The sequence below is a fragment of the Sciurus carolinensis genome, chromosome 8 (genome assembly GCF_902686445.1).
Source record: "Sciurus carolinensis chromosome 8, mSciCar1.2, whole genome shotgun sequence".
Classification (NCBI taxonomy): domain Eukaryota; kingdom Metazoa; phylum Chordata; class Mammalia; order Rodentia; family Sciuridae; genus Sciurus; species Sciurus carolinensis.
The window spans coordinates 65,173,993-65,201,890 of record NC_062220.1 but is presented as its reverse complement, the minus strand read 5'-3'; the positions used below and the strand labels follow the sequence as shown (position 1 = coordinate 65,201,890).

Sequence of the window (27,898 nt, the reverse complement as noted above, 5' to 3'; positions counted from 1 at the left end):
CCCAGTAAGGAGAGAGCCCGTCTTTCCCGGTGCTAAGACTTTCAAATTTGTGACTCCAGGCAGGAATACTGAAGTCCATAGGACCTCCCAACTCCTTCCACCCTTCTCCACCCATCCCCACCTAGTCTTCTCGGCCTCAGGTTGGAAAACGCTGCGTCCCAAGAGAATCATCAAACAGCACCCTCCCCACAACCCCCAGGCGCAGAAGACAAACGAGAGGTCGGCGTCTTTGGCGTGCAAGACTAGAGTGGTGGCGGCGCTCCGCGTACGTGCTGACGCCACGCCGACGCCTGGCCGCACCGACCCCGCCCACACCTCGGCTGTCGGGTTTCCGGCGGGAGTCTGGACCACCAGACGGAAGAGAGGCTGTTGCTGGTGACACCTGGCTGGTAACGAGCCACGCTTCCCTCTTCACTGGTACCCGCCAAAATGCCTCACTTGGAGAATATGGTCCTCTGTCGCGAGCCCCAAGTCTCCACCTTGCAGTCCTTGTTTGGAGAGGTATTGTGGTCAAACCGTTTTATAACTCCTTAGGCAAAACATGTACCTGGTCTTGTGACTTCTTCCTGTTTTTTGGCGGGATGCGGGGTGGGGGATGGTGGTTCAGGGGCAACAGACTATGTTGTATATTGCGAAAGGAGGTGTTGTAGGTATGTCCTGCACTTTCACCCAAAGTGTCTTCTCATTAATCCCTTTCTGAGGAGACTGCACGGGGAGCGGGGGGGGGGGGGGGGGTCAGACTCTGTTAAAGGAGGTTGGCCAGCAAGTGTTCTTTTACACATGCCATGCTTTTTAGATGATGTTAGTTCAGAGTAGCTATTAGAAATTGCTTGTGATTTTACCCAAGCAGAACAGAACCTTGTTTGACAGATGAGTTTGCAGAATGTTATTGAAATGTAGGTTCAGAGGTTTTAAGTGAAGCAGTTGGTTTAAGTCAAGTGTAGACAGGTGGTTGTTTTCAGGACCACCAAGGACCAAAGCAGTGCCTCAGGCTGAAAAATTCAGCAACTTTTTCAGAATTGTAAAAACCTTGATGAGGTCTAGCCTAGGCTTCTCTCCTTGTCTAATAACCCTAGAGGAGAGGTGATCTTCTGGATGAACACAGCTAAAGAGTTCTTTCTATAGGGAGGAGGTAGCATTAACCAATTCACAACTTAAGCTATTTTTTATTATTTTCTGTGTGCCTCTTGCTTCAGACCCACTAATTAGGCTTAGAATTACGCAGACTTGGATCTTATCTGTAAGGAAAGTCAATAAAAGTAACCATGTTCTAGTTTGATTTTTAAATATACTTTGATCCACTTAGAAAGGTTGCATGCCAGAAGAGGCCTGTGAAATACTAGTGGAAAAGTCCCTCCACCCTTTATCTAGAGGGGCAGTGTTCTCAGGGAAGTGAGAGGTCAACAACTACATTCTCAGTTTTCTAGTTATAGTGCTTTCAGTTATACTTATCCATGTTATTACTGAAACATTTTCTTGATTATGTTCTACTAATTCCTTCCCTGGATTTGATAAACTCAGATCACCCAACCAAGAGTGCTCCCCCTGAAAAATAATACTGGCAAAGAGTGATGAGTAATATTGATTTATTAGTGGATCATAGAAAGGGTTTTGATTTTTGTTGTCAAGAAATCATGTTTAACCTTTACTTTTCTGCAAGGTACTGTTCATGTGAGAATCCAAAGAACTACAAAAAAAAAAAAAAAAAGAAAGAAAAATCAGTTCATGTTTCTTAACAAGATTCATTCATTGATTTAACTAAATATTTACTGAGCCAAGCACTGTGCCAGATTCTGGCTTATTACAGTTAGGCAGGTTTAGAAAGGTGAAAGCTTAAGTTACCATGCAAAAGTTTACTATAATTCTGGATAATAATAGGAAAGATGTTATAAGGTGGGATTTTAAATTTTAAATTTTAATTTAGTGATTAGAATATATTGTTTGCAACTAATAGTCACATCAGTCTACTAGGTAGATGATCAAGACTCAACTTTCTTGTGAAAATTGCATTCCCAAAGGACTTAAAATCAGCATACAGCGATGCAGCCACATCAATGTTCATAGCAGCTCAATTCACAATAGGTAGATTGTGAAACCAACCGAGATGCCTTTCAGTTGATGAATGTATAAAGAAACTGTGGTCTATATACACAATGGAATATTACTTGACCATAAAGAAGAATAAAATTATGGCATTTGCTGGTAAATGGATGAAGTTGGAAAACATCATGCTAAGTGAAATAGGCCAAGCCCAAAAAAACAAAGGCCGAATGTTTTCTCTGATAAGTGGATGATGATATATAATGAGGGGCAGTGGTGCCGGGGAGAAAAGAATGAAGAAACTTTGGATGGTGTAGAGGAAAATGGGGTGGGAGGGGGTGGGGGACAGAAAGATAGAATGAAACAGTGTTACCCTATGTATATGTATGATTACATGAATGGTGTGAATCTACATTGTGTACAACCATAGAAATGAAAAGTTGTACCTTATTTGTATACAATGAATCAAAATACAGTCTGTAAAAATAAAATAAATTTAATAAAAAAAAAAGAAAATTGCATTATCCAATTTTCTTTTAATTTTTTTTTTTTTTTTTTTTTTTTTTTTTTGGTGGTGCTGGGAAATCGAACCCCAGGCCTTGTGCATTGTAATTATTTTTTAAATGTATTTCTCTTCACTAGACTATAAAATCTTTCAAAGTAGATGTTGTATTTTACTGATGTTTGTATTCTTTGGTATGTTATGATTTTTAACATTTGGTAAGTGTCTCATAAATGTACATTGAATGAATGAAACAAATTTGTAGTATTTATTAGAACAATAAAGGATTCTTTGACAATTTTTATTTTCTCTAGGCTGCTGACTTACTACAGGAGGATCTTACAAATTTGTATTTTTTAAATTTATTTATTTATTTTGTAGTACTGGGGATCAAATCCAGGGCTTTGCACATGCTAGGCAAGTGCTTTACCACTGAACTACACCCATAGTCCCAAGATGTAGTTTTAAATTTATACTATGCAGATTTTATCAATGTGTGACTAGACGAAATGTGTACACTTATGCCAGAGTCCGTGAGTATGCATAACTCAGAAGTATTCTGTATGTTTTCCTAAGAATGATAACTTTTGAAATGTGTTCTAACCCTGTGGTTATCTATGCTTTATTTCAAACATTAAAATGTACAGTGAAGTTGCAGCCTGCAAGGGCATTAGATTCCTCACAAAGGATTAAGATTAAAATGAAGTATAGACAATATTATCCTTGTAATAGTCCCTTAAGACTCTTAGAAAGTTGAGAATACCTGAGTTTATATTGTAAACCTGTACAATAATGAAAGCATAAGCATATGATATATAGCAGCTAAGAAAATATACCAAATAAAATTTTACAAGTAATTTTACAACAATATTTAGAGTTGAATTTAAGTTCAAAATGAGAGGAAGAATTCACTGTGTGTCCACTAGTGAAGTAGTTTGGACTGAGTATTTAATTATACCACATAAAACTTTTTCACAAGTTGATAAATGTTCACTTTCTGTGTATGTACAGACTAATATTTGTCCTTTTTCCCTAGAGACATCATTTCAGCTTTCCATCCATTTTTATTTATGGACATACTGCCAGTGGAAAGACCTATGTAACACAAACTTTGTTGAAAACTTTAGAGGTAAGAATAACCCTAGAGTTGATGTTGATTTTTACTTTGAAACTCCTAGAAATGGAAGGGATCCAAGAGATTGTTTAGTCCAGTTTACCTTTCTCTGAAGGGATATTTTCTGCATAAAACATTTCTGACCAAGTTTTGTTTGAGTACCTTCAATGAGAATAAACTTCAAAATTCCTTAATTATAGGTAATTTAAATCTTGACATTAGAAAGTTATCTTTTTAAGTTAAGGCACATTTTCTTCTCTCTTTCATTGACTAATATAGGGGAAAAACATATGTAACAATAAGTTCTTTTACAAATATTAAAATCTTTGTCTTTCATAATATAATGGTTAAGACCTTGGAGTATAGAGTCTGGCAGGCTTGTGTTCTTCATGTGAACACACCACTTAGTGCCTTCCCCATCTGTAAACTAGGGAATTATGACAAACTTTGGGATTATTATAAGAATTAAATGTTAATACATGAAAGATGCTTACCATAGTAGTTAGTGTATAGTAAAACTGGTAAAGGTTAAATCCTTTTTTTTTGTGAGTATTGCCACACCCTCTTTTATATCCTAAGCTGGGAATGAGGAGTACCTATCTAATGGGCATGGCTATGTTTCACAGCAGCTGTATATATATATATGTGGCTAGCCCTCTGACTTTGTTTTGTTTACCTCAGTCCTACTCTGCCTCTTAGAATGCATGTTTAGGACAGTTAACTGAACTACTTACAGATTCTGGTCCCTTTCAGACTGTGGCACATGTTGCTTCTTCTGCTTAAAATGACTTTCCTATACTCACTTGTCTTTTCTCTACTACCACATTACTTGATAGATGCTTATTTATTTTGCATCTTGTTCTCTGGAAAGCATTTCTCACTTAAATGCCATTCTGTTTTGTAGCCTCAACACTCTCAGCTTAATTCTGTGGTAATATTTAACCCTCTCAACTGTGGTTTTGTGTTGTTTTCCTTGGTTGTAGATTGCGAGTTTCTTGAGATCATTCCCAAGCACCAAACAGTGCTTGGCACATTTCAACTTGTGGACTTCAGCCTTTGATCCCAAAGATCATCTGTACATTTTCAAAACACAGTTCCATACCCAACTTCAGAATCTGAATGTACAAGGTTCTGACTGAGGCATTTGCATTTAAGAACCTGTGTATGAAGAGTCCAGAAAATACATGTTGAATAAAAAAACCTGAAAGTCAAATAAGGAAGTTTCGTGTTTCAGAGCTGTATTCCATTTTTTAACACTATAATTTTTGCTGCTACTTAATTGGTTTAATATGTGTTGATTCTCAGTGCTTCAGGTATAGGTACAGAAATATGTACTTAGAATAGACTGTTATGAAAGGTCTTTAAAAGCACAAATGCAGTAAGCAAGACATTCAAAATAGAGACATTGTAGACTCTTATACACAAGGGAATGAGCTTGAAAGGGGTTAGCAAATATTGATACTACTACCCAAGGGAAGTATTATGTAGTCTTTTACATAGAGAGGAAAAAAGAGCTGCCTTATTGGGTAATGAGGTTTATAGAATGTCACTAAACAATATGGGCCATCCCACCTGATTGCACCCAATTTCGACTGATCTCAGAAGCTAAGGGTTGGGCCTGGTTAGTATTTGGATGGGAGAATGTCACTAAACAGTTATAACTTTTATTGTTTTCATTATTTGTGCCAAATGCCACAAGTTACCTTCCTCTGAATGATCAGTATTGCTTCTGTGATTTCATTTTAAGAACAGACTGTATTTATTTCCTTATTACTTGTGGAATTGCTTCATTTTGATAGTTGAAGCTTACAGCAAGTTCTTATAACACTCATTGGAAGATTATTCTAATTCTTAAAATTCTTTTTTTAGCCTGGGTTCTTTCATCATGAATGATATCTTGAAATTATCAATATGAAATTCCCTCTTAAGAATTTTAGCGTTCAAATTGTACTTGCATTTCTTTATAGGAATTGTTTGGAGGAGGGGCTGGGGTGTGGCTCAGTGGCAGAGTGCTTGCCTAGCATGTGTGAGGCACTGGGTTTGATTGTCAGTATCACGTAAAAAATAAATAAATTGGAAAAAAAGAATTGTTTAGAGGAAAATACATGTGTGCTTTGAATCCCTATAGAAAACGAATGACAAACTCAAAAGAAAAAGTTAAAGTGAGTTTAATAAAGGAAGTTTTACAAAGGTTGAGAGTTTTAAGGGAACCAAGAGAAATAGTGACACCATGGCCTTTACTACCCCTAGACATGAAGGAATTCTAGACAGGAACTGTTACAAGACCCCAGCAAGAACTGTCGCCTTAGAACACAGTTCCATACACAACTGCTCAATTGGAGCTTGACCTTTGGTAGAAGAATATAGCCACTGCCAAACCAGGTCATTGGATGTAGGAAGGAGGGTCAAGGGAATAAATATCTAACTTATTTTTCCTACTACTCTCCTTTGGTCTCCTGCTGCTTTTCCCCATTAGTTTCTCAAAACAGAGCTAGAAAATAAGAGAATTTGGGTGATTTAGTCTGTAGTGAATCAGGTTCCTGGGGCACAATGAAACTTGGAGAATGGCATAGATTTAGAAAAGCAAATATATATTGTGTATGTATTTTCTATTTATACCTTTTTGATTTTTGTTTTCAGCTCCCACATGTCTTTGTGAATTGTGTCGAAAGCTTTACCTTGAGGCTACTTTTGGAAAAGATTTTAAACAAGTTGAGTCATCTTAGTTCTTCAGAGGAGGGATGTTCTACTGAAATAACCTGTGAAACATTTAATGACTTTGTTCGCTTGTTTAAACAAGTAACCAAAGCTGAAGGTCTCAAGGATCAGACTGTATACATTGTAAGTAATTTAATTTGATCATGTCATCTCTTGTTTGAAAACTGTTTATTAGATCAGCTTCCAAATAGCACCTGTATAAGGTGCTTTGGGGATACAAAAATATGGTAGAATTAGTCTTTATATAAAAGGAACTTTGTTTAGCAGAAGAATTATAGTACATATTCACATATGACTGCATGCAGAATGTGATAAGTGATAACCCTCACTGCCAAGTATTGATGTAAGTCCATCTGGTATGCTTCATGAAGTGATAGCATTTCAGGCACTAAGAGAATAATTAGGGTAGTATAGGAAGAAGCTGAAGAAGAGAAATTTCAGATGGAGGGAATTATGTGGCCAAAGGCATGCAGGTGAGAGTGGAGTCCAGAGAATGCTAAATAGCCTAGTTTTAGTGTGTTACAAAACATGAAAAGAGAAAATGAAAACTAGAAAGATAGGTGGCATCAGATAAAGGAGGGTTTTGAAAATGATACAAAAGCACTTTATTTCATTTCCTAGGCAGTGGAAGGAGAAAAGTGAAGGTTTTAGAGCAACAGATATGGCTTAGGAATATTACTCTGAACACATGTTAAATGGGTGAATTGGAGAGGAATGAAAAGTTTGAATACTAGAAGAATGGTTTTGAGACTATTGATATGAGAGAACATTTGGGCCTATGCTAGAGTTTGTGCAAAAGTTGAAGTAAAAAAGGGAAAAGATAGCAAAGGTTAGACTTGTCACTTGTGTATGTGGTAGGTTTGGAGGAAAAAGCAAATTATTTGATTTTAGGTGATCTGAGTTTAAGTTGTTACATCAATGTGAAAATGACTAGTAAACAGTTGGCTATATGTACAGTAGTCCCCATCTGTGGTGTATACATTCCAAAAACCTCCTGTGGATGCTTGAAACTATAGGTAGTGCTAAATCCTATAGATACTATGTTTTTTCCTATACATACATAAAGATTCATTTATAAATGAGGCACAATAAGAGGTTAACAACAGCAGCTAATAAAATGGAATAATGAAAATAATATCCTATAATAAAAGTTGTGTAAATATGATTTGTCTCTTTCTCTCAAAATAACCTATTGTTTTTGTACCTTTTCACTTAAATAAAACTTTCTTTGTCTCATACAAATTGCCAGTGTCACTACTCTTACACTTTTGAATAATTGTTAAGTAAAATAAGAATGGTTTTGAACACAAGCACTTTGACACTAATCAGTCTAATAACTGAGATAGCTATTAAGTGACTAGCAGGTGGAGGTAATATGGATCCACTAGCCAAAGAGATGATTCACATCCCCGGTAGGATAGTGGGACAGCAAGAAATTTCATCATGCTAGTTAGAATGGCATGCAGTTTAAAACTTATGATTTCTGGAATTTTTTATTTAATAATTTTGGACTGTGGCTGACCATGAATAACTGAAACCATGGAAGGCAAACTTACATATAAGGGAGACCATTGTAATATGTTGTACATTAGTGAATTTTTCAAAATACTGTAACCTTTTCTTTCTAACCTTTATTTTTTTTTTTATTTACTTATTTATTTTTATGTGGTGCCGAGGATTGAACCCAGTGCCTCACATGTGCTAGGCAAGCACTCTACCACTGAGCTACAACACCAGACCCTCTAACCTTTTTAAGAGAAATAATTATCACTGGATTTGGAATTAAATTTTAATATCATAACAACTAAGTTGTAAATTCAATGAAGGGACCAAATTTTATGCATTCTTGCATCTCCTAAAATGTATGAAATATTTTTTACATTTCCTTCTACATTTTAGTTTTGTTCATTTATATAGTCAACAAATTTTGAGGACTATCTATATACCAGGGGTACTACTGCACTAATTAGAGATAGAAGCAGACCTTTTTTTCCCCCTGTTCTAATTGAGAAAGATAGCTAATAAACAAGTACCATTTAGTATGTTAGGTATGATACACTCATGATTCTGAAGAAGAGAACTCAGGGAGTTAGGGGACAGTACAGTATTTGTTTTCCTAAATAGGGGAGATTTCACTGAGATTGTGATAGCTAAGTAAAATGTAAAAGAAGTTAAAAAGCAAACCTTGAACATATCTATAAAAAGAATATTGTAGGAAAAGAGATTAAATGAAAATGCAAAGGAAATTGGAGCATACCTTTTGTATACAAGGAGGCCATCATGGCTAGAGTAGTTTAAGTAAGCAGGAGAAGAGGTAGTGTTGAGAATCAATGGAAGGGTGCAATGGTAAAAACATGCATGCTAGTGTTATGAATTGAATTGTTTTTCCCTCAAATTCATATGTTGGACTGGGGTTGTGGCTGCACGGTAGAACACTGCCTAGCATGTGTGAGGCACTGGGTTTGATCCTCAGCACCACATAAAAAAATAAATAAGAGAAAGTTTTAAAAAAATTCATATGTTGAAGTTTTATGATCCATTACTTTAGAAAGTGACCTTATTTGGAAATAAGGTAATTGGCATTCTAATCTGTTAATATGAAGTCACAGTGGAGGAGGTTAGGTCCCTGATCCAGTGACTTGCTAAGGGAGGAAATTTGGAGATGGACTTACACAGGGAGTGTGCCTGTAAAGATAGGAGTTGTGCTGCCATAAGTCAAGGAACTACCAACAACTAGTCTCTCCTAGAACAACTAGGCTCTAGTCTAGAACAGATCTGTCTGCAGCACCTTCAGAGGGAATAAGATGTTTCCAGTGCTTCCATTTTAGATGGTAAATTTAGACTTAAGCTACCCTATTTGTGGTGTTTTATTATGGTAGCCTGTGATTATGATGTAATAAATATATATTTGTTATTCTATTTCCTAACATACAACTCCAAAAACCATTGGCATCTCCAAAGTGATATGTTTTTTTGTTTTCTTTTAATTTTTGTTTTTTAATTAATGGTGGCTGTGGGTTCCTGAATAACTTCAGGATGGGGACTGATTATCAGGGAAATTAACCATGTGGTTTAGAACTTTCAGCCCCACAACCTGACCTATGGGGAGTGGGGAGGGACTAGAGATTGACTAAATCACTGGTGACCTATCGTGTAATCACTTGTATCTACATAATGAACCCTTCATAAAAATCCCCAAAAGTGGGGCATTCAGAAAGCTTCCAGGTTGCTGAGGTGCTGGGAGGTTGGTACACCTGAAGAAGGAATGGAAGTGCTATTCCCCTCCCCGCTTCTGTGTGCTAAGTATGTCTTCAATTAGATTGAATCCTAATTGAGTTGTATCCTTTTTAATAAACAGGTAAATATATAAGAAAATGTTTCCCTGAATTTGTGAGTTGTTTTAGCAAATTATCAAACACAAAGGTGGTGGGAACCCTCCCTTAACTTGTGGAATCTGATTCTAACTCCAGGTAAATAGTGTAAGAATCGAATCCAATTGCAGGACACCCAGTTGTTGTCCACAGAGAACTGAGAATTGTTGGTATGGGGAATACCCACACATTTGGTGACAGAAGTGTTATGAGAGTATAGAAAGTTCTTTTTTTTTTTTTTTTTTTCCTTCCTCAGTCCCAGGAAATAAATAGAACTAGTTTTGAGGCTTGTGTAATACTCTAGGCAAAACATTATGTTTACCTGGACTGGGTTAGTAGCAGTGGAGGTGGTAAAAAGTGGTCTGGATGGATATATCCTGAAAGTTGGGTTGACAGAATTTCCTGATGAATCAATGAGGAGAGGGGAAAAAAGAAAGGAAAGAAGTCAAGGTTGACTCAAAAATATTTGAGCTACCAGCCATGGTGGTGCACACCCAGTGGCTTGGGAAGCTAAGGCAGGAGTCTCACAAGTTCAAAGCCAGCTTCAGCAATTTAGTGAGTCCCAGTCTCAAAAGAGGGCTGGGGATATGGCTCAGTGGTTAAGCAACCCTGGATTCAATCCCTGGTATTAAAAGTTTTTGAACACCTAAAAAACTGGAAGAGTCATTATCTGAGTTAATACTATAGCAGGTGTGCATTGCTAGGGAGGAAGGAGTGATCAGAAATTTGATGTGGAATATTTTAAATCCAAGTGGAAGATATCGTAGTTGCACACGTGAATCTGGAATTCAAAAGAGGTCCAGTGTGGGGAATTGAACATATAGGTGGTATGTAAACATGTGAGACTGGATTAGGTTCCTGATAGTGACTGAATTTGGAAAGAGATGAGTCCAGTGACTGAGACTAGGGGGATGAGAGACCGAGAAGAAATCAGTGATATAGAGAAAACTTGGAGTATGATGTCTTGGAAGTCTTGCTGGGCTATCCCTTTCCTGGTTCTTCATCTACAGAGAGTGGTTTTTTTTTGTTTTTTTTTTTTAAATGCAAGAGCATCTTAAGAATACAATGACTACTAGTACAGCTTGCAACCTTTACCTTGATTTATGCTAAGGCGATAGTAATTTAAACCACCATTGTTTTTTGCACCATCAGTGCAAATGCCAACATGGTGAAAAAGGCAAACAATATTTTAGTATTATGAAAGTAGTGTCATAAGGTAAGGAACTAAGAGTCCAGTGTATCCATTAGGGGTCAGCTATTCAAAACATAGGAGTTGTCTTAGAGAAATAGTAATCAAAAACAATCCATGCTGACCCCAACAAATAGAATTTCAAAGGCTGACTGACTTTAGAAAGGAGGGAGAGTCTGGTCTAGAAACAGCCAAGAGAAGTGAGTCAGGCCCTGCTCATTTTTTAGACCCAGTAGATCAAAGTACTTTTCAGTAAGTTAGTTGTTAGTTGCCTAAACATTAGGGAGAGAAAGATGCACAGGTATTTGATACAGAATATTTTTTAGAGTAAACTTATAGAATGCTAAGCTATCTAATATATGAATTGGTAAGCTTCAGTACTGAGGAAATAATATATAGAAAGGTTGCTAAGAATTTTTTTCTAGTCAGTAAACTAACTTACAAATCAAGAATCTATTAGAATGATTCTGTGTAAATTATGTAGAAAAATATTTGTATCTGAGTTAGATTTTTACTTCAGAATATTAGTTATACGATAATGACTTTTGAAGAAGGACTATTAATTAGAATATCATAAAATCTTTAAGTTCAGTGGTTTAACTATTGTCAAATTAGAAGAACTATTTACTGTTTTTAGTTTTGTGGTTTTCATTAAAATAGGCATAAGAATTGACCAATTTATTTGAATTAATCTGTGTACTCCATTTAAATAATGGAAAATTTTTCATTATGGGAATATATGGTGTAGAAACTTCATAGCAATAAATGATTTTAACTTTATTTTATTCAAACCAATTAGGAATAAAATATTTTTAAACTTCATTTATTTATTATTATTATTCTTTTGTGGTGGTAAGGATTGAACCTAGGTCTTCTAATGTGCTAGGCAAGCATGCTATCACTGAGCTATAACTCCATCCCAGAAATAAAATATTTTAAGTGTGATCATTTTCATACATTGTTTCAGTCTATTAACAAAATAGATATAAACGACTTGGATTATTTGGGGAAACTTGTATTTCCTGCATTTTAATCTTATTGCCAATTTATATGATTATAATTTGCAATAAGGTTTATTAATAAAATTTAAATGTTTAGGAAATAAAAACAGGTTTCTTTGGAGGAAGAATGATTTTAGTTCTGGACAGAAAATGTGCAAGGTGTACCTAGGACATTTTGCTATTCTAGAAAGCTTGGAAACTATCAATGACTATTAGAGTCATTTTAAAAAGACAGAAACCAATTTGAAAGGGAGCCTGCTTGCAAAAGATAGTACAAAAAAAATGAATTAATGGGTGGAAACTTTTTGAGTATCTTAAAACGTATAAATTCATAATGACACTAAGCAAATACAAACAAAACACAAAACTCCAACTCATTTATTACCTTGGGAGTTTAACTTATTAGAGCACTACAGTAGACTGAATAATGGCCCCCGAAAGTATCAGGTCTTAATCTCAGGACCCTGTAAATGCTATCTTATTTTGATGCAGTTAAGTGAAGGGTCTTGAGATAAAAAGATGTACCTATATTATTTGGGAAGGCCTAGAATATAATCACAAGTCTAGGAGTGAAGCAAGAGGAGACAGTTAACTACACAGAATATACTTGGAAGACAAATAACCAAATGTAATAAAATATAGTGTGTGAACCTTTTTGGATCTTGAATGAAACAAGCTAACAGTAAAACATTTATGGGACAAGTGGGGAAATTTTTTTAATGTATGTAGATACTGTGGTTATGTTTAAAAAAATAGTTCTTATTTTTTAAGGCTGTATGCTGATGTATTATGAATAGAATGATATGGTATCTGGGATTTAAAAAAAAAATAATACAGCAAGGAAAGTTTAGAGGGTGGTATAGAAGAAACAAAATTGACCTTAGGTACAGTCAAGAGAATAGTGTAATGAACCATCACCCAGTTTCAATAATTATTAACATCTGGCCAAACTTGTTTTATCTATACCCATCCTGCTGTCCCCTGCCTTATATCATGACATTTATAAATACCCTATCGTATCTCTAAAAGATAAACACTTTTTAAAAAAAATCACATTAGCATTATCATAACACTGAACAAGATTTAATTTTTTTTAAGGTGATTAGTTATCTAGTTAGGTAAAGAAGGTGTACCATGCAGTTAAAAATTCAAGGAAGAGAAGTTTTGTATGATGAAATTCAGAGCTTTTTCTGTCTTTCTTGGGTCATAGAGATCTGTAATTTTTGATTCATGGTAGGCTTTTATTTTTTTATCAAGTGGAATAAAAAATGCACATGGTTGTATTACATACCTAAGAAAATGCCCTTGGAGCACTTTATATAGGATTATCTTTTTTGGTATTAAATCATTTTAATGTAGCTATAATTAATTTTCTGTTTAGACATTAAAATGTGTTATAAGTTTGTTTTAAGAATATAAATAACATTTTAAAAGTTAATTCAGAATTTTTTTTGTGGTGCTGGGGATCTAACCCAGGGCCTTGTGCTTGCAAGGCAAGCACTCTACCAACTGAGCTATATCCCCAGCCCATCAGAATTGGTTTTTGACACTGATTTTTTTTTTTATTTTTTAGGTTCTAGATAAAGCAGAATATCTAAGAGATATGGAAGCAAATCTTTTACCTGGTTTTCTTAGGTTACAAGAATTGGTAAGTAATGTATGAGACTGGTTTTCCTTCAAAGTAGATCAATAGATATCTTCCTCAGTCGATAGATAATGTCACATTTTTTTCACTTTGCCTTTTCATAGGTGAGAATTGGTATCTTAGTATCAATGTCAATATTGATATTTCTAATTATAGAAATATAATTTTGGTTTTGTTTCTAATTAAAAATTAACTGTTCTGTTAAAGAATTTTAGGTGTTTGCTAGAGTACTTGACAAGGGGATAGACTTTGAACTCTATAAGGATTTTATATTTTCTTTTCATTCAGTAATCTTAAAAAGAGTGGTATGGCTACTCTGGGTCATCTGAATTTCTCTTTCATTTGATGTCAGAACTCATCTTGTATATACATTTACTGTTGTTTATTATTTTTTTTGTCATGGCCCAGTGAGAAGAGAACAGGGGTAGATTTAATATACATGTGTATCAGATGAATGATAGTATTATGGAGAAGGCAGGGTTTGAGTATTTGAATAAAGAAAGTTAGTGAGAGTATTCATTCTTCACCAATATCAGTGAGTATAGGAATGCTTAAAAAATCTGGAGCTGTTTCCTGTTTAGGATCATATTCATGAAAGGAGCAAAAAGCTAGTTGGAACAAAACTGTACCATTCATTATTTTTAGTTAATATTAATTTAAATTTTGTCAATTTTGTAGTTCATATTTAATATGTGAATTTATTTTAGCTGTATAATTTTCTAAGTGCTTTGAGCATGAATAGTTTATACCTACCTAGTTTTATATATTAAAGTACTAAGCCATATTATAATAAAATTTAAATAAGTACTTCCAGGTAAGTGTTAAAGCATATTCCTCTTTTCAAAGTATATCAAGAAACTGCTGGGCTGGGGTTATAGCTCACTGGTAGCACACTTGCCTAGCACATTTGAGGCACTTGGTTTGATCCTCAGCATCACATAAAAAAAATTTAAAAAATAAAGGTATTGTGTTCATCTACAACTAAAAAAATTAAAAAAAAAAAGATTATGAATCAGTGATAGATCGCTTGCCTAGCATGTGTGAGGCACTGGGTTCAATTCTCAGCACTGCATATAAATAAATGAATAAAATAAAGGTCTATCAACATCTAAAAAAGAAAAAAAAAGGAAAAAAAGAAACTGCTATCAATTTAAAGAGTCCTTCTTGGTGTCACTGTAATCATTTTATTCCTAAGGTAGACTACCAAAGTTCACATTTAGTAAGAGTGGAGGGAGAGAAGGTATAGAGAGGACAGGAGAGAAATGTAGTTGCTGGGGTCTATCAGGAAGTTAATGCCACACAGTCTGTCCTTTCCCAGTCGTCCCCTCCTTGTTTGGTGTTTGGTGGGGTGGGGGTATTGCTATTTGTTTGCATAACTTTATCCACTGTTTCCATTGCTTTATTCTAAAGATCCCCATCAGATACCCAGAGTACATTCTTGTCTTGCCCTTCCAGTATAGATTCTCATCTTTCCCTCTACATCCCTGGTGGTGAGGATCATGTATCCCTTCACAGTAGTTAGGCCTTTAACTGTTTTAGTTTTAATTATAGGAACTGTTTAAAGAAAATTAAAAGTTTACAGTTATCTTAACTCTTTATGGTTTTGACATTTCCAAAAACATGCTTGATTTTAAAAAGTGTGTTTCATTTAAGAGAACTCTAATGAAAGCATTTTCCATATTTATATTATTTATCTGAGTAAAACTAAATGTAAGAATATACCATAGTGAATTTCAACATCATGCACATCCACACAACACTTAATTAAAAAACAAAAACAAAAAAACAAGAAGTAAGTAGAAGAAAGATTAATAGAGTAAAGGGAAGGGAACAGGGGAAGGAGAAGGGGAGGGAAAAGGGAAGTATTGGGTACTGAACTAGAACAAATTATGAACTAGAACAAATTATATTCCATGCTTTTATAATTGTCAAAATGATTCCTGTTTTCATGTACAACTAAAAAGAACCCATAAAAATCATTATATACTGAAAGTACTTTGAGATGAACAATTGAGAACTCTAATTTAAAATTTAAAATCCTTTCCGATTGATAATTTTTTTTTTTTTTTTTTTTTTCCGCTCCAGTACTGGGGATTGAACCCAGGGACACTATCCCACTGACCTACATCCCCAGCCCTTTTTGACTTTTCATTTTGATAACAGAATCTAAGTTGCCCGGGCTGACCAAAAACTTGCAGTCCTTCTGCCTCAACCTCCCAGCATGCACCACTGCACCCAGCTTTTCTTGTATTTCTGATTTTATAGAATACTTTCACATGTACTTTGTAATTCAGGATTGTGGTTAGAGTGTACTTTCCTACCTGAAGAAATAATTTCAGAGATTCTTAAAAATCAATGAGATTATAAGAAAAAAAAAGTTATAGTCTTTTCTTCTCTTTCATAAAGATGCTATATTTTCTATGGAATCATTTATTTAGTGAACCCAGCTGTCTTTATTAACCAAAAGAATGTTTTTCTCAGTAGTGAAAATTGGTGTATAATAAGCATACAAGTAGCCATGCGCCAGGGCACATGCCTCTAATCCCAGCAGTTTGGGAAACTGAGGCAGGGGGATCACAAGCTCAAAGCCAGTCTCAGCAATTTAGCAAGGCACTAAGCAACCAGTGAGACTCTGTCTCTAAATAAAATATAAAATTTTAAAAAATAAAGAATACAAGTTAAGAATCAATAAATAGTAAGTCACCACAACAATATAGTGCAATTTATGTATGAGATTTGGCCCTAGGAATACTTGTGGACAAAAAAAAAAAGCTAATGTTTGCTTTGTCAGCCTAGATGTCTAAAAGAATAAATGTGTGGAGAGTGCAGAGGTGTGTGCAGATAGATTCTAGATTCTAGCTAATCACCCAAAAGACACTTGTGGCCACTCTGTGGAAGGATAACAGGCACATTGAGCTTGTTCTTTTCATGTTTTTTTTTGTTTGTTTGTTTACTAATTGTAATTTCTAAATATACTTTGAAAGATACCTCTTTTACTTAGCATTGGTTATTTTAGATACTACAATTCATCATTGCTTGTATTTTTAAGATTTAGTCAATATTAGTTTGATTTGTATAAAATAACCTTTGAGAAAAGCTTAGGTTTTCCTAGTTATATGAATTATACAGAATGGCATAGCTGTTCTTTTAATGAGATGGGCCGAGTTTTGCCTTTTGTTTATTGATTAAAAACTTGTGGTTTTTAAAAATTGCCTTAAAAGGGTTGTCTTAGTTTTTCAAGTGAATGTGCCTCTTAATTTCTATGAAATGATTCCTGTGTGACTGTCCTAGCATTCATATGTAACTGAAATGTTGATTAACCTACAAGTTTTATGAAAATTCCAAATAATTTTGTCTGAAAATATGCAAATGGTTGAGCTTCTTGATTAGGTTTTCCAACCATGGTTTATTAATATGCAAATAATTTGTTATGTGTTAAAGCTTTGCTAGATTTATTTGAAGAAAAAATCCAGATGGAATTATTGCTCTGATTAACATTTTTAAATGCAAAGTTACTTTATTTCTCTTTCTTTTACAGACGGGCAGAAATGTGACTGTTATCTTTCTCAGTGAAATTATTTGGGAAAAGTTTCGTCCAAATACTGGGTGCTTTGAGCCATTTGTTTTGTATTTCCCTGATTATAGCATAGGTAAATTTTAAAACATTGTTTTGAATAATGATATTCAGTAAAATGGTTTTTGTTTGACAGATTCACTTATAATGTTCAAATTGGAATAGTTTGTCTTAAACCAGTAAGGTTTGTTGCCAGTCTCAAATGTTGTTTATGTTTCTGCACTTAACAGAAGTTTTATTCTGAAACTGGGAGGGGCTGTTCTTGTATAATTATTATTTTGATGAGTAGCTCTCCTATAGTTGTGCTAATGGTATATTTTCATAATCTTTTAGTTAGTGCTTTAAGATGTATATATATTGTGATTATAATATATAGACAAGAATCAGATTAGATGGTAAAGCATATTAAAATTGTATTGGAATCTGAATTTGTCATGTACTTGTATTAAATACTCATGAGGAATTTATCTTTTGATTATGTAAATCTCATTTTTCATTACTGTGATTATTTTATCATACCAATTGCTAGCCCTATGGTTCTTATTTTTGGATGAGTTATATGTAATCTTCAATTTTATAGATCCTGATGATTTTTGTTTTTGGAAGAAAACAATGACTTTTTGTATTGTTGGATATCTTTTCAGATTAATATTGGGGCTGTCATGATACAAAAGTGTTACTTATAATTCAGAGATTATAACTAAAGTATAAGGTGGTTACCAGGCTATGAGAAAAAAAAAAAAAACATTCTGTGACCTTGGCCTCATTAATACTATCCCTCTGAACTAATCAGCTGTAAATGTTCATTATTAAGATCAACACTTTTTTGCCTGTTGTCATAAGACTAGCAGCCAGATAACACCTCCTGCTTTAGCTAATTAACTGAAAAATAATTTTTAAAGGAACCCAAAATAGATGGAGTCCTTATTCAATGAAAATCACAAAATAAGGGGAAAAAAATAGGGAGAAAATGAATAAATCAAAAGATTTCCTTTAAAATTTTCTTTGTATCTATGTTATCACTGTAATTAAATATTTTCATGCCCTATTTTATTTTTAAGTACTGAAAAGTTGCTTAGAATTTAAGAAAATTACTAAAAATGTTTTTCTACATTTTGGTGAAGTTAGTCTTATGTAATTGTAGAATTGAATTAAAATTTTTTTAAAGATACAAAGCAATGTAGATACAGTTTGAGGATAAAATTAAATATAGTGATCTGATCTTTCTAATTTTATTGAGAATGGGATAATAGATTTTTGGAAAGTATATAGTAATGGAGCCAAGTTAAATTTAATTATTAAATTTTAGGCCTTTTACATGTCAAATCTTTTTTTAAAGCATAAGTATAATAATCAGATTAAAAGTCATTAAGAAGAAAACATGAATTGATAAACCAAATTATGGTTAGAGTAAATAAGTTGGAACCAGGGCAAAGGGTTGAAATTAGTGGTTAATATCATCTAATTATGCTAACTTGATTCATGTGTCATCTTTTGGGAATATGGTGTCTGATGTTAAGGACACTTCTGAGTATTTATGATTAGAGACCCAATTTAGAAGTCTTATTTTTTGATCTTTACCACATGCAGACTATTTGTCTTTTGGGAATGTGTTTTGTTTCAAATAGAAGATAATGCTTTGAGATTTTTGGTTATTATTTCAGTCAGGATAGGTATTATTCTGTGGTAACAATCTAAAAATTTTAGTGACTTATTATTTCCCACTTGGAACCTTTGTGCTAATGCTGTCCTGCATTTTACTCCTACCTTTAGTATAAACCTCATATTATTTGGACTTCAATGAAATAAAAAGTCCAAAATAAGGAAATATGTTTTGTTCGTCTGCTCAGAACTTTTTGTGCTTCTTAAATCTATGAGTAGTCTCCTCCAACTTCAGAAAAGTCCTAGCCATCATTTCTTCATAGCTCCCTGCTAACTTTTCTGTTTTTTGGTGATTGCATTATATTTTAGTTAGACTACGTGCTATTTTCCCACTGAAACTCCCTTTTATGTATTTAAATTTGAAATCTTCTTTTCTCTGTGTTTTATTTGGTATAATTTTTGTTTCTAAGTCTATAAATTCATTGTTTTTTTCCTATGAGTATCTCATAGGAAAGAAATCTCATCCCGTGGAATTTTTCATTATAGATTTCATCATGCTTTTGTTTTCCTTTATATCCTTGAGTTTATGATCGTATTTTTAATATTTGTTTCAATGTTCTTGCCTGTTAATCTTATTTTTTCTTCATTTGAGTTTGTTTCTGCTGACTTATTTTTCTCCATTTTGGTTATCCGTTATGCTTCTTTGTGTATCTAGTAAATTTTCTTTTCTTTTTACACACAGTGTGGTTTTTGTTGTGCATTGGATTTTCCTCTGATAAGCATCTATAATTTTTTTTTTTTTTTTTTTTTTTTGCAGAGCTGGGGATTGAACCCAGGGCCTTGTGCTTGCAAGGCAAGCACTCTACCAACTGAGCCACATCCCCAGCCCTTTCTATAATTATTTAAAAATATATTTGACCATTTTGAGGCAGTTTTTAAGCTTTTTTGAAAAAGGAATCTGGAGTAGCTTTTATTGCAGGGTTAATTTTATTTCCACTTCTAATTCAGCCCTTCTGGAATCTCTACTAAATGCCCCATTTATTCAGCATGATTTCTGTATTCTGACTGGTAGTAACAGGAACTGTTCACAGCCCTGAGTGAGCAGTGGGAATTGTTTGACATACAGTTTTTCAGTAATTGTTTTTTCCCAGAATTTGTTCTTGTTTGGCATTATAAGGTTTTACTCTGTGCATTCACAAATTAGTATTCATCAAAAACTTGAAGAGAAATGTTTTGCAGATTTCTGGTGTTCTTTTTCTGCATAACTCCTTCCCCTTGAGTACTCTGCCCTGCAAATTTAAGCTTTCTTAAATCCCTCTCCCCCAGCCTCTGTCTCCTCAATTCACTGACATTCATGGGCTCCTTTTGTGACTTTCCTGACACCAAAGTCTTAAAGTGACCTCTGGTTAGAAAGTTTGACCAATGGTAGGTTCTTTCCCTGTTTTGAGGTATCAGTCTTTTAGTGCCTGTTTGTTCAATGTTTGAAAGTAGTCTTTTCTATATTGGGTCCAGCTTTTGTTCGTCACAGGAGAATATTTCTGGATCCTCTTATTCACAACTGGAAGTTGAAGTCCCTCTTCAAACTAAGAATAGATTTTATTTGTGTGTTAGACAATACTTTGAAAGTGAAATTTTAAGATACCAGGAGAAAATCAGAAAGTTTCTCTTCCCCTTTATTTACTATCTGATGGTGCACTGTTTTCAGCTTTCTGATAGAAATAGTTTTTTTTTTTAGTTCATGACTGAATAGTCCTAGACTATTAGATCTGACACAACTTGTTAAATGTAGACTTGTTCTCTAAAATTTCATCTTAGTCTATAGCAGAGCAGCTGAACCACTTTTATAAATGCAATGAGGATTCTGATTCTCAGAAGTCATTCATTAGGGTTGACATTGACCAGTGGTAATATCTAATTAATTATCTTATGGGATATTGATGGTTACCTGAATTGGGTTTCTAGACAGAGATGTTCACAGGGCACCAGGAATGTAGTCTGAACTGCATACTCAACTGTTTTCCAGATTTCCTCATGCATGCATTTATAGACCATCTTTTTTGCCTATTTATGTTCATCTATCTGACCATCCATCTTTTTCCTTTTTTTCAACTTCTTCCGTCATCCAGTTATTTGGCATCTTCTATATATATGTGTGTATATATATGTATATATATATATATACATATATATATATATATATTTTTTTTTTTTTTTTTTTTTTTTTTTTTGCGGTGCTGGGGATTGAACCCAGGGCCTTGTGCTTGCAAGGCAAGCACTCTACCAACTGAGCTATCTCCCCAGCCCATATATATTTTTATTTCTGTTTTAAGTGTTTTATTTCTGTTTTAAGTCTTTTTTTTTTTTTTTTTTTTTTTTTTTTTTTTGGCAGTGCTTGGGATTGAACCCAGGGCCTTGTGCTTGCAAGGCAAGCACTCTACCAACTGAACTATATCCCCAGCCCTGTTTTAAGTATTTTTATTTCTGCATTTTAATTTAGTGGGTCAGATATTTTCCCATGCATAATTAAAAAAAAATTTATACTTAAATTTTGCCATCAGAGAGGGAAAGTACCTAGACTCCAAAGTCAAATTTTGACATTTTGTGAAATTTTTTTAGTGTTTTGATAGGAAAATGCAAATCCAATAAGTCTTCCATCTAGTTTCCCTCAGTATAATATTCTAAGCATGAAACTAAGTTTTGAAAGTGGTTCTTTGGTCAACCATCTTAGGAGAATTTTTACCTGAAGTTGTTGCACCAAGAAGTCAGACAAATTTACAAAAAGGAATGAATGAATAATTGATTCATGCACATAAGTGGAAAGTTTTGAGTAATAGATAATTATTTCCCTTTGTTTTAATTGTCCTATGATATAATATTTTCAGCAAGATAAAATATAAGCTTAGGACCTTAAACATGTAATTTATGTAAAGTACTTGAGTTAAAAGCGAAATAGAGCAAAGATACCAGATTTGTAGGAAGAAAACACACTTGGTAAAAGGGGAAATGACAAAGTAAAGGATTGGCATCAGGAGATAATGTAAAAAATATAATGAATTCTTTTCATTTTGTAAAAAATGCAGAACATAATCTAGTGTGGTCAAAATTTATATATTACCCCTCTTTCCCTCCCTTAGATGATTTACTTAATAGATAGAAAAATAAGCTAGAACCCATATTATTTTTCACTCTATTGATTTTTCCAATAATAAGATTCTTGGGATTTTTTATGTCATTATTTCATATTTGTCTTAAGCAATATCTAATAATTCTTTTTAGAACATCAGTAATTTTTAAAAAAATTATCTTAATTTTACTGAATTATTTCTATTCAAAACACTTAGGATCCCAAATGTGTATTTGTTTCTCTTTACCCAACAACTAATTCTCCAATTGTCTGTACACCAAGTGGGCAGTTCAATTCACTTTTGACACTAATTACTATGAATTAGGCTAAGGGCTGAGTCTCACAAAACTGCACCTACTTCAAATGCCAGTTACACGTCTCAAATCTCTACTTGTACTTCTGAAAACTGGCTATAAATTGAGGATTCTCATGATCCCCTTCTTAATTTAGTAATTTGCCAGAGTGGCTCACAGAACTCAGGAAAGCATTTTATATACTTTTAATATTATCCATTTATTATGAAGCATATTATAAAGGACGCAAATGAATAGCCAAATGAAGAGGTATATAAGGGTGAGGTCCAGAGGGTTCCAAGCACAGGAACTTCTCTCCTTGTGGAGTTAGGATGCACTGCCCTTCCAGCATTAAACTACCTGGAAGCTCTTTGAACCCCTTTAGTTAGGGGTTTTGATGTAGGTCTCATTGTATAGTCATGATTAATTAAATCATTGGTCATTGGTGAACTTAATCTCTAGCCCTGTCTTCTCCCTGGAGGCAGCAAGTATTAATGTAGGCAGCAAGTCCAATCCTGAAGCTTTCTAGGGGCCTACTGATATAAACTCTGGTATATTTGAAAGGGATTTACTTACTGTGAATTAACAAGATGCCTCTCACCTGTCACTCAGGAAATTCCAAGGATTTTAGAAGCTCTGTGCCAAGAACTGGGTATACAGACATGTGTGTATATGTGTGTGTGTGTGTGTGTGTGTGTCTGTCACAAAATCATACTTTTCATTTCTTGTAACAGTTTTATTATTCCTTAATTGTTGGGAATGGATATATATTTTTTTAAACCTTTGCTATAAAATGCTAGAAGATCTGATTAGGTGCTGTTAATCATTCTTAATTTATGTTCTGTGAACAGGGAACCTTCAAAAGATATTATCCCATGATCATCCTCCAGAATATTCATCTGATTTTTATGCTGCCTACATTAATATTCTTCTTGGAGTTTTCTATACTGTTTGTCGAGATTTGAAAGAACTTAGACATCTGGTGAGTGAGCATACTGCTTTAAAAATATACATATATTTTAATATTTTTTCATATAGACATGGTGTAAGTTAGGCTAAAAACTGAAAATATGTTCTGGAAATTTGGTCATGGCCTTTTGAGTCTAAAATACCATATAAAGGTCCGTGTGTGTACTCACTTTGACCAATTAAGAAAACTTACACATTCATTATTAGTTAGAAAAGTGATGTATTTTTCTTCTTTTTCTTTCTCTCTTCTCTAGTTATAGAAAAATGTAGGACTCCACTAAAATTAAAAAGAAGGATCACAGGAAGTTGTTAAAACTTTAGCAACTTTACATTTCTTTGTTAACTTTTTGTAATGCATTTTTTTTCCAGATTTTATGTGTATGGTGATTGGCCTATAATCTAGATAGATTTGAGTATAGTAAGAAACCTTAATTACAAGTATTTCATTAACCACCAATCTTGAGTTAGTATTCTTTGTATAAAATGTTCTTTAATTTTTTTTGAAAATTTAGAAGTTTTTTTAATAATCCAGAAACAGTCTGGAAAATGATAATGTTTAATTTTTCTTTGACTCTTACTGTAATTGTGGAGTTGTGAAAAGAAGGAGGCAGAAAAATACATCTGGCTTCCCTTTTGTTTATTTTGTCTGTTTTTTGGTTCTTCTTTCATTTTTCTTTTTTATCTTTTTTTCTGCTTTTTTTTTGTATATCTTTTTAAATTAATTAACTTATTTATTTGCTTTTTATTTTCTTTTGTCTGAAAAATTTTTTTCTGGTTTCCCTCTTAGAAACCTTCAGTTAATGCTTAAGATCTTATTCTTTATCTAACAAAAATTAGTAATATATCTAAGGCTAGTCAATAGTTACTTTCAAAATAACAGATTCTGTCCTTCTTAGGACATTTTATTTTTTTACTTTTTTAAAAATTTATTTTAATTTTTTACTTTTACAGACTGCAATTTGATTTATTGTGCACAAATGGGGTACAGCTTTTCATTTCTGTGGTTGTACACAATGTAGATTCACACCATTTGTGTAATCAATCATACATGTACATAGGGTAATGACGTCTGTCTCATTCCACCATTTTTCATACCCCCATTCCCTCCTCACCTCATTTCCCTCTATGTAATCCAGAGTTTTAGTACATTTTCCGTGCTTTTCCTTTCTTTACTGTGAAGACTAGTACTTAAATGTTTAAGTAGTATTTAATATGTGTTTGAATATATGTTTGAGACAGAACATAGAAACAGATGACTGTTTAAAATTATATTCATGTTTAGTATGCAATTGGGAGTTTTAGATTTCATGTGTCTTCACATTTACTTGTATATTTCAGGTATCTTCTCAGTTAAGATAAAACAAACAAACTAGCTATTCTAGTTCAAACTCAGCACTAACAAATAACCCTCCAGAAGTCAAATGCCTTTTGGGACCTCTGATACCCAAGGGAAATGACAGACAACAGAAGGGACTGAATCAGGGGCAAATATTCCTCCTGTTTTTCCTGAGAAATAACTTGCAGTTAACCATTTCTTAGCACTTGACTCCTGTAGGAATCTACTTGACAGCCACTTCAAAGTAGGTTGTAAAGTATAAGGAAAACTCAAAGAAAATAGTTAGGAAAAGAAAATGTAAAGGGAGAAAAATACATATTTAAATCTGGTATTTTTAAAAGTCCTTTGGGATTCACTGAAGAATACTTTTACTTACAGATGAGGTTGTGGTGTTTTCTAACATTCATAAGCTTGAAACATAATTTAAGCCTTTATAGTATACTACTGGTAATATGAATAAACATAAAAAAGTTGTCTTTTGTGCTTTGGAGGGAAAATTAAATACTTGTTTTAATCAGGTTTTTTGCCATTATGACCAAGAACAGTTTTAAAAAAGAAAAAAATTATTTGGTGCTCACAGTTTTAGAGGTCTCAGTTCATAGACCTCCAGCTCCATTGCCCTGAGCCCTAAATGAGGCAGAACATTATGGCAAAAGGGTGGTGGAGGAAAGCAGCTCAGCATTGCACCAGGAAGCAGAGAGAGAGAGAGACTATAGACCAGAAATAAAATATATTCCCCAGAGGCACACCTCCAATGACCACCTCCTCCAGTATACCCTTATAGTTACCACCCAGTTGATCCCTATCAGTGGGTTAATACACTGATTAAAATAATCATTTCACCTCTAATCCTTCTTGCATGTCTCACCTCAAATTTAGATGATAACAATATTTTTCTTTTTTTTCATATGTAGAACATAGGAGAATAAAGGCATTTATTTTCCCTTTTTCCTTCAATTGCATACTATTATTTCAAAATAAATAAGTGACATGGAGCTTGAATATATATTCATAAATCACTTGCAAAAGATTCTTTTCAGGCATCTTCTGTGTATGCTTTTAAATTTGTTTTAGAAATTGTTATTTCTTTCGTATATTTTTTGGAGGCTAATTTTGTAGGTAGTATGGAACAGGAGAAAATAAAGTACTACTTTGAATACTCATTTTGATTATCTTCTTTAAAAATACTTAATATAGTTCTAAAAATAGTTATAATTTTTAGAAAGGTCAATTGAAGAATTTGTTTTTATGCTCTTATAAATACCAAACACTATATAATGGGGGTTTACTTTAGTTTTGCCTAATTTTTTTTTAGTTGTCAGTGGACATTCATTTATTCGTTTATCTATACTTAGTGCTGAGAATCAAACCCAGTGCCTCACACATACTGGGCAAGCACTCCATCACTGTGCCACAGCCCCAGCCCAAGTTTTGCCTAATTTTTTAAACATCTATTACACATTTAAATTTTTGTATTTTCCCCCCAAATATCAAAATTCTTAGAAATTACTCAGAGAAGAATGAATGACTTAGCCACAGTTTAGCATCCTTTAAAAATATAATGTCAGACTGGGGTCATGGCTCAGTGGTAGAGTGCTTGCCTAGCACATGTGAGACACTGGGTTCAATCCCCAGCCCCACATAAATAAATAAATAAATAAAGTTATAAAATATTGATGAAAAATATATTTAAAATAATATGTAAAACGCCAGTTCTCTATGTTTACTTTTTTTTTTCTATGTTTACTTTTTATTGTCATTTTATTTGTTCCCATCGCTAGTTTTAATGGAGTAGTTTAATGACTAAGAAGAGGGTACGAGAGTAATTGAAGTATAGCTTGTGGAATGAGGGGAGGACCTAATACTAAAATAACTCACAATCATATTCATTGGTACTGATGTTAATAGTTTGTTCTAATTATTTTATTCGTTGTAGTATTTATAAGATAATGAAAGTATTGAATGGTTTTTCAATTTATATTAAAATTTTGGAAGCAGTTTCTAATTACAGAAAAATTGTAAATTCAGATATAAATTCATCCCTTTTCCCCAAACCATTTGAAAGTAAGCTTGTAGTTGGTACCCCAGTATCCCCGAATACTTCAGTGCGTATTTCCTATAAAGATATTCTCCTACATAATAACCACAGTACCATGATCAAAATTAGAAAATTAATTTTTTACTACAATCTGGTATTCAAACCCTAATCAAGATATGTTAGTTGTCCCAATGAATACCTTTCAGAGCAAAATAATCCACTTCAGATCACATATTGCATTTAATTGTCATGTTTCTTGAACATACTTTCATCTGAAACAGTTCCCATCTTTGACTTTCATTACTTCAAGACCTTTGAAGATTATAAGCCAATTGTTTTATAGACTCCCTCTTAATTTGCATCTGTCTAATGTTTCCTCATGAATAGATTCAGGTTACATATCTGAGGAATATGGCAGAAATGTGCTTTGTTGTTCTCATTGCATACTATCAGGTGGCACAGGATTTTAGATTTTCCCATTATTAATTGCTGTTTATTCTCTTATTTTGGTGATACTGGGATTCAAACCAGGGCCTCTGTGGTTCATTTTGATCATTTGCTTAAGGTGATATCTCTTTTCCTTTGTAAGTATTATGTATTTGGTATATTTGATGGAAAAGTGTCTACTTCTTCAGAATTCCAACTTTTTTTTTTATCAGAAAGCAGGATTTTCTTTGACTGATCACAGGAGATTTGAAGCATAATTTAACTCTGTAAATGGAGTTAATAATAACTGTATCATAGGATGCTTTAGAGGATTAAATAAGTTAATGAACATTAAGCACTTAGTAAGTTGTGCACCTACAAAGGCCTTGTTGCTTGATGAATTTTGTTATTCATTAATGTTAATACAAATATTCTCAGTTCTGATTTTTGTTCCTCCAATATTTAGGATTATTTTGCAAATATTTTAAAAGGCAAAACAATTCAGAAATTCTATCTATATGGCTTTGGAATATTCTCATATTTATACTTTAGTATTAGTTTTCTATTGCTGCATTTGAATTACCAAGTTTCGCAGCTTAAAATAACACATATTTATTAGCTCACAGTTCTGTTGGTCAGAAAATCAGGCACTTTGTTGTCGAGTTCTCTGCTCATGATAGGACAAGGCTGAAATCAAAGTTTTGGCTAGGGTGAATTCTCATCCTGAGGCTATGGGGGAAAGTCTATTTCCAGGATCCTGCAGATTGTTGACAGAATTGAGTTCTTTTGGTTGTAAAAAATGAGGTCCCATGGCTTTTCTAGATGTCTGCTGGGAATCTCTCTCTCAGGACTCCTAAAGACAAGTATATTCAGTGCCACATGACCATTGCAGCTATAAGCCAGCTGTAACACATAAAATCCTTCTCACACAATTGTTTACTTCTGTGATCAGCCAA

The 27,898-nt window shown here is 33.6% G+C and overlaps 1 protein-coding gene across 1 annotated transcript in view; it reads left to right on the top strand.

The window, feature by feature from the left end:
• Window positions 1–309: 309 nt before the first annotated feature.
• Orc5 (origin recognition complex subunit 5) overlaps window positions 310–27,898 on the top strand; it is a 72,078-nt gene continuing 44,489 nt past the window's right edge. The window contains exons 1-6 of the mRNA XM_047561967.1: window positions 310–501; window positions 3,579–3,671; window positions 6,297–6,497; window positions 13,509–13,583; window positions 17,119–17,230; window positions 23,025–23,155. Of these exons, the coding sequence (XP_047417923.1) occupies window positions 430–501; window positions 3,579–3,671; window positions 6,297–6,497; window positions 13,509–13,583; window positions 17,119–17,230; window positions 23,025–23,155 (684 nt within the window). The 5' untranslated portion in view covers window positions 310–429. The remainder of the gene's footprint in view (window positions 502–3,578; window positions 3,672–6,296; window positions 6,498–13,508; window positions 13,584–17,118; window positions 17,231–23,024; window positions 23,156–27,898) is intronic.